General features: G+C 30.0%; 1 protein-coding gene across 3 annotated transcripts; it reads left to right on the top strand.

Moving 5' to 3' along the window:
* The first annotated feature begins 4539 nt into the window (after positions 1-4539).
* LOC140874590 (protein IQ-DOMAIN 19-like) lies at positions 4540-7333 on the top strand. Of its 3 annotated transcripts, XM_073277902.1 has the most exons (4): positions 4540-5315; positions 5498-5737; positions 6295-6996; positions 7084-7333. In XM_073277902.1, exons 1-4 carry the CDS (start codon positions 4902-4904, stop codon positions 7102-7104), a joined length of 1377 nt encoding a protein of 458 aa, XP_073134003.1. In that variant the 5' UTR covers positions 4540-4901; the 3' UTR covers positions 7105-7333. The 3 variants fall into 3 exon arrangements, with proteins under 3 accessions (XP_073134003.1, XP_073134004.1, XP_073134002.1); XM_073277903.1 differs by having other exon boundaries at positions 5498-5719; positions 6295-7333; XM_073277901.1 differs by having other exon boundaries at positions 6295-7333.
* The last annotated feature ends 5277 nt before the right edge of the window (positions 7334-12610 follow it).

The following is a 12610-nucleotide window of genomic DNA, read 5'->3' as shown; positions in this document are numbered from 1 at the left end:
GAATATCTATAATTGATTTTGTGTATCTTTATTTCATATATGGTAAAAATGTGTATATCTATTATTGATTTGTATGTTAATTGATAGGTTGTATATTTGGAAAGAAAATATTATGAGATTGAAACCAAACTTATGTGTTTTTTTTGTTTTTTTTTTGTTTTTTTTACAGTTCTTGATTTTGTGAAAGATAGTGTATTAATATATCGATAGTCGATACAAAAAATAATTTTGTGTATTTTTTAGACATTTTTCGATTTTATTAGAGATGATTTTTTTAATCTTAAAATAGAGCATTTTTTCAGACATTTCTCGTAAAATAAAAGTATTTGATTTGAAGTAAATTTTTATTTTGATTATATATGGTAAATTATATAATTTACAGAATATTTTATATGTAATTGTAAAAACCGAATATATATCATTTATGTTTGATGTCGAAATGTACCATTATTTGTGTATCTTTAATTCATATATGGTAAAAATGTGTATATCTATTATTGATTTGTATGTTAATTGATAGGTTGTATATTTGGAAAGCAAATATTATGAGATTGAAACCAAACTTATGTGTTTTTTTTTGTTTTTTATTTTTGTTTTTTTTACAATTCTTGATTTTGTGAAAGATAGTGTATTAATATATCGATAGTCGATACAAAAAATAATTCTGTGTATTTTTTGGACATTTTTCGATTTTATTAGAGACGATTTTTTTAATCTTAAAATAGAGCATTTTTTCAGACATTTATCGTAAAATAAAAGTATTTGATTTGAAGTAAATTTTTATTTTGATTATATATGGTAAATTATATAATTTACAGAATATTTTATATGTTATTGTAAAAACCGAATATATATCATTTATGTTTGATATCGAAATGTACCATTATTTGTGTATATTTAATTCATATATGATAAAAATGTGTATATCTATTATTGATTTGTATGTTAATTGATAGGTTGTATATTTGGAAAGCAAATATTATGAGATTGAAACCAAACTTATGTGTTTTTTTTTGTTTTTTTGTTTTGTTTTTTTTACAGTTCTTGATTTTTTGAAAGATAGTGTATTAATATATCGATAGTCGATACAAAAAATAATTCTGTGTATTTTTTAGACATTTTTCGATTTTATTAGAGACGATTTTTTTAATCTTAAAATAGAGCATTTTTTCAGACATTTCTTGTAAAATAAAAGTATTTGATTTGAAGTAAATTTTTATTTTGATTATATATGGTAAATTATATAATTTACATAATATTTTATATGTTATTGTAAAAACCGAATATATATCATTTATGTTTGATATCGAAATGTACCATTATTTTAACTATATATAATAAAATAATTAAGTATTATTTTCGTTTTTAGAAAGAAAGTTTTGGCGGGATTTTGCCAAAAATGGCAAAAACTCAGTTATTATATATATATATAGATTTAATTGAGAAACCACTCTTTTGAATTTTTTTTAAAAATAACTTAGTATTATGTATATAATATATCTATAAAATATTAATTTACTTATTTATTGATTAAGATGATATTTGATGAATAAGATAAAAATAAATTTATAATTTATTTTAGGCTAAATAGATTTGGCATTATGTTTTGTATTGTCCTGTATATATATATTTTTTTAAAAAAGAAAACGAAAAGCCTTTTGGCTTAAATTTGTTAAACAAAAATTGCTTCAGTTTGCTCGATTTTATCTACCTGATTTATCTATAATGGAGTTAACACATCTTAAAACTAATTTTATAACTTTATTTTTGGCATGCGAAATAGCAATTAGTCGTTTAAAGTTGTAGGAATTAGATAGTTTGCTTGTAAAATAATGATTTAATCAAATAAATATCAATTATATCATTTGATATATAGATATAATTTTAAATTTAGCATTATTAATATCCGTTATAAATATAGAGAGTATTTTCAGTAATGAAAATCTTAAAAATCAATTCGTAATAGGTTGGAAGATGATATATTGTAAAATGATTGTTTGATACCACCTATTGATCGATATGTATTTAAGACAGTTGATAACGAGCTATTATTCAACATTTTCAAATTATGAAATATCGATATGTGTTAGTAAAAACATATGAAGTTAATATATAGTATTTATTATACGTCATGTTGTATATATTAATTTTTTAAATTTTTTAAATTCGCCCCTCCTGATTGAAAATCCTGGGTACGCCACTGTGTGTATACATGCATATATATTATATATCGAGTTTTGATTTTCTTGACAATCGTCGTGGATAACTACGTGAGTATGGGTTGACGTGACATCTTATCTTTATATATATTTATATATATTTCTTACCTTGCACATTATTGTGCTAGTTAACATCGCCGATTCAGCTAGCGTCCAGTTTTTTTTTTTTTTTTTAGTTTTAGTTTTAGTTTTAGTTTTTTGAGATGTCTGATAATCTTTAGAATATCACATCAATGTTGAATTAGATATTCACGCGAATATATGAAAAAAACTTAAATATACACAAATTTTTACACACAAAATATTTCACCAAATTTTTTTTAATATATATGCACACATCATATAACAAAAGACATTATCATATATTTCATTTTTTTTTAAATATACATGCTACGTTTTTTTGGGTCATCCCAAATATATAGTTAAGTTTCCAAATTTATTATTATTTTATCTATTAAAAATTAATTATGTAAAGGTAGGGGTGTTATACCATATTGTATCAAAAATCGCATGTCATACCGAAAATTACAATATATGAAAATTTTATATCGATATCATATCGAAATTTTCGATATACAGATTTTCGATATACCAAAATTTTCGATACATATAACTAGCATACATATTACGCCAAAATTTTACATTATAAAAAGATTTCGGTACGATCTCGATATATACCTTTTTATACCCAAAAAAACTTAAAATTTTTTAATTTATAAATATATTGTTTAAAAATATTATATATTATTTAGATATTTTAATATGCCAAAATTTTCAATTTTTTATACCGTTATCCACTAAAAAATTTTATATATTATTTTAGTATTATAAAATAAGGTTAATACTTGAAACTTTACTTAAATAAAGAGTTGTCATTTAATGTTTTTTTAAAAAAAATCAAACAACTGCGGAAAGATGTGACCACGTGCTGACATCCTATAAAAATCCCTATTCCTATTCCCTATGGGCCAATAAATAAAAACTTTTGGTCCCACCAGATTATATTCCAGATAGTAAAATTCAACTAATCTTCTTCTTTATAAATTAATTTAACAATATATAAAAATTAACGAAATGAGATCGAACGTGATTTTTATTTTTTAGGCGCAAATCCCTAAAAACGATTAATTTTTTGATGGTTGAAAAAGATTATTTTTTAGAGAATGAATTTTCTAGTAACTCCATGTGACAATGCATTTTGAGGTACTAATTAGAAAATTACAATTCCGAAACATATAGCACAAGAATTTTCGTGTTTTGTGTTATTTCCGCTATTCCACCCGTTCAATATATTTTATTATATTGTATTAGTAATTGTATTTATATTTTATTTTTCTACCCTAATAGTTTCGATTAAAAAATTATTAAATTTCATTTTTAGAAAATAATTCATTCTTTATTTTTTTATTTATTTATGAAACCATTTCCTCTAGTATATATAAAAAACAATAATGTTATGTTTGGACAAGTAGTTAAAAAGTACTTATAAATTTTTTTTAAAAAGTGCGTTTTAACAAATAAATATAAAATATTTTAAAATTTATTTTAAGAATAATATGTGCGTGGATAATTATTCTACAAAAAACATCTTAAAAATAATGTTTTGATTTTCATCATCACTTTTCATTCTAAAAACACGTCTTAAGTGTTTTTTAAAACTATATTTGGATAATATTTTTTTTAAAATATTTTTCAAAACTATTTTACAAAACTCTTATCCAAACACACGCTTTAAATTTTTCACTTATAAAACATTGAAAATGTTTCTAAAGTACACATTCAAACGAAAAGTTTTTTATGAGACGATCTCGCATACACACACACATATATATACGTGGGATGATTCAACACAATTCATATTTATAGTAAAAGTAATACTTTTTCATTAATCTGGACAGATCGATCGAAGGTTCATTTAACAAAAATGTATAGATAAATATAAAATAATACTGTGCTATAGAAATAAACGGATCATGTTACATGTACAAATGAAATTACAAGTTGGGTTACAAAGTACAATTGAAATTACAAAATTATTCTAAATGTAATTTTGAAAGACTTTTTTCAAATAAAATGTAGGAATAATTTTACAATTTCAAATACATTTTATGTGACCCAATTTATAACCGTGACGGTACATATAACATTTTTCATAAACCAATGAACCAGTTAGTAATTGAAATGTTAACATCGGATTAGATTGAATAGTAATGAACCAAAAAAACAAACAATTAGACAAAAGAAATGAAGGCATGCTAAAATTGGCCACCTCAATTTAATGTGGGATAACATATCATATCCCCATCCCACTGCATGAGTATTGTACAAGATTCCAGCCATCTTCTTCCACCCAATCTCACATGCATACTCATCTTCCCCCGGAGGCCTCATTCAATTTTCACTTTACAAGATACCCTTTTTTTAATTGTTCAATATCTCTCCAAACGTCGCCATTTTCTTTGCCAAATTTGTCAGATTAGAAAAAGATTTTTTAGCTCTTCCGACGGGTAAAGAATCAGTCCCACTTTCAAGATTCCTTCCCTTTTTCTGTCGTTTCGTTTCCTGATAAAAGATTGTATGATTTTATTGTGCTGATCGTGGGAGGAGAGTTAATTTTTGCGTCGTTTTGAGTTTTGGAAGAATAAATGTAGAATGCGAGGTGTTTGATAGTGAGAGGAAGATATGGGGAAGACTGGCAAGTGGATCAAGAATTTCTTGACGGGGAAGAAAGATAAAGAGAGAGGGAGTGAAAATCGGAGGCAGATTTCAGCTGACGGCGGCGGAGATGAGACTCGTCACACGATTCCCATGTCGCTTCCGCAGCAGAGGGAGAAGCGGCGCTGGAGCTTCCGCCGCTCTTCGGCCACGGCGCCGGGGCGGCAGGAGACGAATTCCGTGGAGAATGCTGCCGCCTCCACCCCACCTGCGATGGAAACCGACGTGAAGAAACGTGCGTTGCCGGTGGCTACTGCGGCTGCCGCCGATGCGGCGGCGGCGGTAGTGGTTCAGATGAGGGCTGCAGCCTCCGGTAGGGGAAGTGCTCCGGTTGGAGATGCTGCGGCGTTAAAGATTCAGTCTTGTTTTAGAGGTTATTTGGTATGCATTTCTTGAAAATTGTTCGATTGTTATTTTCATATAATTTTTAGCATATGAAAAATAGTTACAAATTAGTTTAATAAAAAGGCTACGAGTCAATTGTCAATGATTGTTTAGTTTGTTTGAAATGGACCCATTTTCTGAATTCCACAATTAATTGAACATGTCATTCTTTTACACAGGCGAGAAAGGCTTTGAATGCACTAAAAGGACTAGTGAAGTTGCAGGCATTGGTTAGGGGGCATTTGGTGAGAAAACAGGCAGCCACTACTCTTCGGTGTATGCAGGCACTAGTCAATGTTCAAGCTCGAGCTCGAGCCCAACGACTTCGAATGGCCGCAGAAGAGACGAAATTCGTCCTCCAAAACCGGTTTAATCACAGAAAATCGCCGCAGGATGCCAAGGTTCGGACCTCTAATCAAGTAAGTTGAGTGAAGTTTTTGACTAAATTCCAATGTTAGCTTCTTTTCACCGGAAGATACTTTGCTATCACCTGGTGTCACATCCACCATTTTTATACGCAATGAATTGTTTATATCTATCAGGTGAAACGTACCTGGTCGAGCATAGTATGTGCCCTTTTCACCTTCGCAATTGCAAGTTTTAGTCTCGGTTCTAGAAAATATGGCTGTCACGTGTAGAATTTGAAAACAAAATGAAGACTTTTGAGTTGAAGTTAATAATTTTATACAAATTACTGGTAAAGTTTGAATGTTGGGTAAATAATTCATTTGAGTTCTCTGATTTAAAAGATTTGAGTTGTACGGATACCATGATTTATAGCTTTTGGTTAAGTGACAAGGCTCGGGTCCATGTATTTTAATTGGAAGTCATGAGTACTCTGCTCAGTCCTTTTGGATTCTTTCTGTAGCAACGAGTATCCAAGAAAACGATTAATTTGCTTCACAAGTTCATGTGTATTATCCACATCCGATTCATGCCACCTTAATTCCCAATTGACATTATTGTCTTTTTTAAGGATTTCGATAAAAGCCATGAAGAAAACATCAAAATTGTGGAGATGGATCTCGGAGGCACCAAACAAATGGCCAAACCAAGAAACAGCTACTCAAACCACACACCAAACCACAAACCCAACGATCCTCGGGTTTCCACGCCCCGTGCATCACTCAAGTTGCAAGAACGTCCCTGCCAAATCTCACCGTCACCATCAGCCATAACCGAATCGAGCCCACGAGCCTGCAGCAACCATTTCGAAGAATACTCTTTCGGAACGACACAAAGCAGCGCCCAGTGCTACACACCAATAATATCCAAACCTGATCAAGCTAGGCTCACTTTTTCCTACCCCAGATCAGAATGTGCCGAGCCTATTTACAACGAATGCTCCTTCTACCCAAGTTATATGGCTAACACCGAGTCTTCCAGGGCTAAACTTCGGTCCCACAGTGCCCCGAAGCAACGCCCTCTAGAGACATTCGAAAGGCAACCGAGCAGGACAAGAAGGCCGTCTTTGGAAGGACGGATCAGTCACGTCCCAAAATCTGTTAGAATGCAAAGATCATCGTCTCAAGTCGGGCCAAAGGCTCAGAACTATCCGAACTCGTGTTCTGTGAAGCTCGATAGATCAAACGTTTCGATAAAGGAAAGTGAATGTGGATCGACTAGTACCATCATGAGTAACACTACATACAGCAGATCCCTCGTGGGAATATTCGACGTAAGAAATCAAACGAACCTTAATGTGTATGCTTGATTATGTGATGAATCAAAACACAAAAGATACGATACTGACCGAATTCCGCAGGTTCAAGGAGTTGGGTACTAATTACTTGTGGCTGAAGAACAAACAAATCCAGAACCAGATATGATCAGAGTAATATCTGCAAATACAAAAATAAAAACTTGTAAGGTTTGGTTTTATATGGGGGGAGCATTGTATTGAAGCTTTTATATATGTTTGTATTTAGTTTCATTATAACTTCTTGGTTTCATGTTTTATGACTTGGCTACTGATTTTTAGTTAAAGAAGAAATTGCAGGGTAACTTAATGCATACATTCCAGTGTAAGCTTCTTTTACTTTGATAATTTGATGGATTAATTAATTCAAATCATGTTCATATATGTTAATTTGGCTCGTGGATTTTCATGAGAGCTATCAAACGAGTCGGTCCACCCCATCATACTTTGCTCGCTGTACTGCCAACCTGCCAAAGCAACACTAATATTTGATATTTCAAACAAAAACATTAACAATGATATCAACCAATAAATGTAAGAATAAAGTAAATCATATAAGATTCCAATGTCAATGACTATATTTTAAATTAAAAAAAATCATATAGTCAAATAATATGAATAACGTAAATAAAAATATAAGATATTAAAAACGCGTCAAATATTAGTTTTAAATTCTCAAAATGCATACTCTAAGGGTCCGTTTGAAGTTGATGATAAGATAAATAATATAGAGATAAGTAATATATTGTAATAAAAAATAAATAAAAAATGATAGTTAATATAAGATTTGATTTGAACGATAGATTATAGTTTTTTTGATTTGATTGATTATATTTTATATAAAAATAGTATATTACTATTTTATCTTTTTAATAATTAATAAAATATGAATAATGTTATAGTTGTTTTGATTTGATTGATTATATTTTATATAAAAATAGTATATTACTATTTTATTTTTTTAATAATTAATAAAATATGAATAATGTTATTTATAAAGGGTAATATAGTAATATAAATAATTAATGATTTGATTAATGTAAGATAAATAATTAATGATTTGATTGATGTGAGATAAATAATTAAAAGATGAATAAATAATATGACAAAAAATATGTGAGACTAAATAAAATAATTTCTACTTAGATTATTAATATTGAACTTCGAACGGACCCTAAAAGTATGCAAAAATTTGCAATAATTAATGGAAAATGAGAAACTTATTTTTTAAAATTACGAACTGTCGGCCCGAGCTGTCCTGCAACAACCTGTAGCCCAAATAGGTTGGCCGATTTGGCACACCTCCAAATGAGTCAATAAACTTTAGCCCAATTCGTCTATTTTTTTTTATGACGGGACAGGTTGATTATATGTGTTTGACTTGTTTTGCCGACTCTATTTTTCATCTCCATATTCAATTTTCAAAGGATAATTAGATTCATAAGTCGTGTCATTTAAATTAAACATTATTGTATTTTCCACTTTTCACTCAATTTTACATAACTTAATTAAAAAATGTCACGCTATCATTATCTTTCAGTTTATCATATCATCATGTGTTAACCAATCTCGCGAGCCAAGATGTGCTAGTTTTTAGAAATGGATATAACTCTAATTTTAATAACCAATATCCATGTATGTCTAAAGGAATTTTATGCATAAAAGAGATGGTAAATCGTATGGTACCAAAAATCGTATATCGTATATCACATCGAAATTTTACGGTATATCGAGTTTTCGATACGATATCGATTATACCGAAAAAAACCTTATGTTTTTTAAATTTTTATAAAATTATCTTTAAAAATATTACTCCCTCAGTTCCAATTATATAGACAACGTTTTTTTTTGTTTGTCTCAAGTATATAGACATATACCATATTTATTAATATATTTTTACACTCATTTACTAATATGCTTTTATTAACTACATCTTGAAAATTATGCAATCATTTTTTGAATACATTAATTAGAGATAAAATAGAAGTTTATACAAATTTATTTTTTCAATGATTTTTTTTAATGAGTGTGAAAAAAGTAGGACTATATAATCGAGAGAAAGAGTATATATTTTTAATTTTTTATATATCGTTTAGGTATTTCGATATATACCAAAACTTTCAAATTTCATATCGTTATCGTGTCGAAAAATTCGATATTGTTACCATACCCAAAATTTGGTATTTTTTTCCACTCAAAATTTTTTATAAGATGATCTCACATATAAATTTTGTAAAACGAATTTTCAATTTAATTTACGAATCCGATTGACATGTCATCTCATGAATATTATTTACTTTCGATTTGACATTCAAGATTCAAATTACTTCCACCAAAAACATTATAAAAAAACGGAGAGAGAATTTTTTTTTTTTTTTTTTTCATGTAGACATTCATGATTAATAATTTTTCTTCCTCATTCTTTCATTTATTTATTCATTCTTTCATGAATTTTTTTTTTTCAAAAATATAATTCGTATTGAAATATATTATATATATATATATATCTATCTATGAGTTCTTTTATGGTGCCCAACACTATATGCCCACTTCATGCCCACCATGTATAATAGATGAGTTGACCGGTACAATAGATGAGTTGACTTGTACATGGTGGGCATAAAGTGAGCATATAGTGTTGGGCACCATAAAAAAACTCTATATATATAGAGTTTTGCTATCCTGCCCACCCACCGTGTCCACCATGAGGTGACACTTAACTATTGGACGCACAATTCATCACATCCAATAGTTGAGTACCACCTCATGATGGACACATTAGGTGGATACGTTAAGTGGACAGAATAGCAAAATTTTATATATATATATATATATATATATATTCCCAAAATTGGACCCATCATAAGAAGTGTCAAGAGTTTTAGATTTCCTAACAACGCCTGTTATGGTGGCCCAAATAAAATATATTTTGAGATATCATGGGCGACTCCAAATAAAATTTAAAACTCTTACCTGCATCCCCACAGCAGGGGTGCTGGGCATCGTTTAACCCCTTACAACACAATTTTCATTTTTGTTTTGTTTGTTTTTTTTCAATATATTTAATTCTTTATTTTTTAAAAATAATTTTTGGATTTTTTCCTAAATTTTTTGGGAGTTTTTGTTCTCTATTTTGGCCTTTTTAAATTATACATTTTAATTTTTTTTTAAAAAAAACATTCATTTTTTTTTTTATCTTTTCATTTTCTTGTATAAATTTTTTCGTCTTATAATTTATATATTTTTTTAGGAAACTTAAAATTTATATTTCAATACTATATAATAATGCACTTCTATTGAAATTAATGATTTCAAGAGAATTAGAGGTGTGCATAATTTCGGTTAAATCGAATTAATCCACCGAATGAATTCAAAAATTTGGTTCGGTTTATACAGAAATTTCGATTTTAGTTCTAAAAAATTTCTATTAATTCAGTTTGATTTTTGGTTTATGTTGGAACTACAGAGTGTTGATATGAACATAAGTCAGTCTACTTCATAGATCAACCGATATTGAGCTCGAAAAACATAAACTGACCAAAGCTCTGAAAACCAAAATGAATAAATCAACCGAATTGACCATTGACTATAACAGATCAAAGGCGAGGAGATAAACCGGATCTTTAACTATGAGAACAGTCAAGCAGAGATCAACTAAAAGAATGAAGGCAACTGAGTTCAGTTTACGAAACTAAAACTGAATCTGTTGATCTCAATCCAACCAAGACTAAACTGATCAAAAGTATGAGTGATCCAAGTCAAAACAACTCTTGTGGATAAGTTTTTTCGTATCAGACAAAGCGCCGAAAGCAGAACACTTACAGTGTACCTTCGTATCAGGGAATGTCTGCGAAAAAAACAAACCAACGGTATTGATTTGAATTCAAATATAATTGTTGTTCGCCAAGTATAAATACCCAACATTGGGAGATTTGAGATCAATCCGACTCCTCAAGAATTCTCGCATACACATTCAAGCTATAACAATCGATTTCCTCGGCTGCTTTTATTTCCTGAGGGAACAACCACCAGTGGAAAAGCTCTAATTTCCTTCCAACTTGGTGCATTCATCCCGGGTTTTACTGTGCAACCAGTCGTAGTCCGTTATCCCCATGTACACTTTGATCAGTCCTGGTATTACTATTCCTTGTCCTTTTGCAGTATCATTCTCTGGTTGTGTCTTGTTTCTCACAGTCCATACATGAACAAGATGTTTCATTTTTGTTCAGGGGAAATATTACAATTGCAAAATTAATGTTCAGAATGTTTACGCAGTTCCACAATTTCATGGAGGTATGCTTGAAGAGTGTCCCCCTGTACCCTCTTCATTTTTTCAAACTTCTTATAAAATATGAGATATGCTATATACGAGGTGGGGCTATTCTGGCTTTTTGTACACTTACATGCTGAGCTTCGTTGCAAATTTCCTGTGTTGAGACTCTTTGAAACAAAATCTGGTTTACTTCTTCAGAAAGGCATAAAAATGTAAAAGTGGAAAATGAAAAAAATGAAGCTTTTAGTTATCTGCCTCCGCATCTCTTTAAAACAATCAGAAAGTTTTTTTTTTGGGGGTTTTTTCTCACTTTTATATTCCAAGTGTTTATGTATCCAAATTTGCCCTGAGCATCTATGGAACTACTTGTACGATAACAAAGTGGAGAAGAAACTAATATTTAATTGGGGTGTGACATATCTGCTAAAAGTCACAAGAGAGAGCTTTTAGATTCGATTGATCCATCGACATTTATAGGGCTTGTTGAATTGATACCTGTAATGCTGCATGCTATTCTAATGCGGTTTCATCATTTTTGAAATTATTATTGTAGGTTGAGTATCTTCCACTAGTGTCACATCTTGAAAATCGGAAGAAAAATGCTATGCATTTTGCTCAGAGGGTGAGTCCTTTCTAAATTAAAAAATTGACCACTGTTCAGTTTCAATACTTGGGCAGAATAAAGGACGCATCAACGAACAAGGACTTGCATTCTAACAAGGGTAAGAGTATATGTTTTGCTCATCCGTATGATCGCTACATCCCACCATCCTCTCTTCATTTCTCAATTATCGGTAAAACATATTTTTTTCTCAGCGTTGTGCGAGTAATTGTATGTATTTGCTCATGTCCGTGTGGTATTAAAATTGGTTACAATAATTTTAACTTCAATATGAGACACACACTATTTTAAGGGAAATGAGCTGCTATCTTGAGTGGGATTAACTAAATAAAGCTGCAGGAATCAAGATTTTGGCTGTTGAATTAACAGATTTCGAGTCGTAGATCCTTGGCTTAAACTTACTATTCTGCCTGTAATATTTTCATCACAGAACTCAAAAGTTTACTGAGCCCCAGCCCTCTATTACCTTTTATTTGTGGATGAATTTCTTAGTCTTTGGCACACAAGATCTACTGGATATCTTGTTTAAAATTCATGTAGACATCTTGTGCTTTTTACTTATTGGTTAAATCATGATAAAAGTCTCTGGCATAAATCACCCTTGCAAAGCAGTGAGATAAATTCTATTTGTGTTTAAAATTGCACTTACAGCCGACTTGCCCACAGATTTTCTTTGTATCTATGTGTTTAATTTGTCT

Source organism: Henckelia pumila, chromosome 1 (assembly GCF_033568475.1).
Source record: "Henckelia pumila isolate YLH828 chromosome 1, ASM3356847v2, whole genome shotgun sequence".
NCBI classification, from domain to species: Eukaryota; Viridiplantae; Streptophyta; class Magnoliopsida; order Lamiales; family Gesneriaceae; genus Henckelia; species Henckelia pumila.
Note: the sequence above shows the minus strand (reverse complement) of the source record. Positions and strands in the feature narration are given on the sequence as shown.

Excerpts from the sequence above, each read along its gene's own strand:
- LOC140874590 (XM_073277901.1), top strand. The coding sequence starts at position 4,902 with ATGGGGAAGACTGGCAAGTGGATCAAGAATTTCTTGACGGGGAAGAAA. Across the intron at positions 5,316-5,497 it reads CTTGTTTTAGAGGTTATTTG|GCGAGAAAGGCTTTGAATGC; the intron begins GTATGCATTTCT and ends TCTTTTACACAG. Across the intron at positions 5,738-6,294 it reads AGGTTCGGACCTCTAATCAA|GATTTCGATAAAAGCCATGA; the intron begins GTAAGTTGAGTG and ends GTCTTTTTTAAG.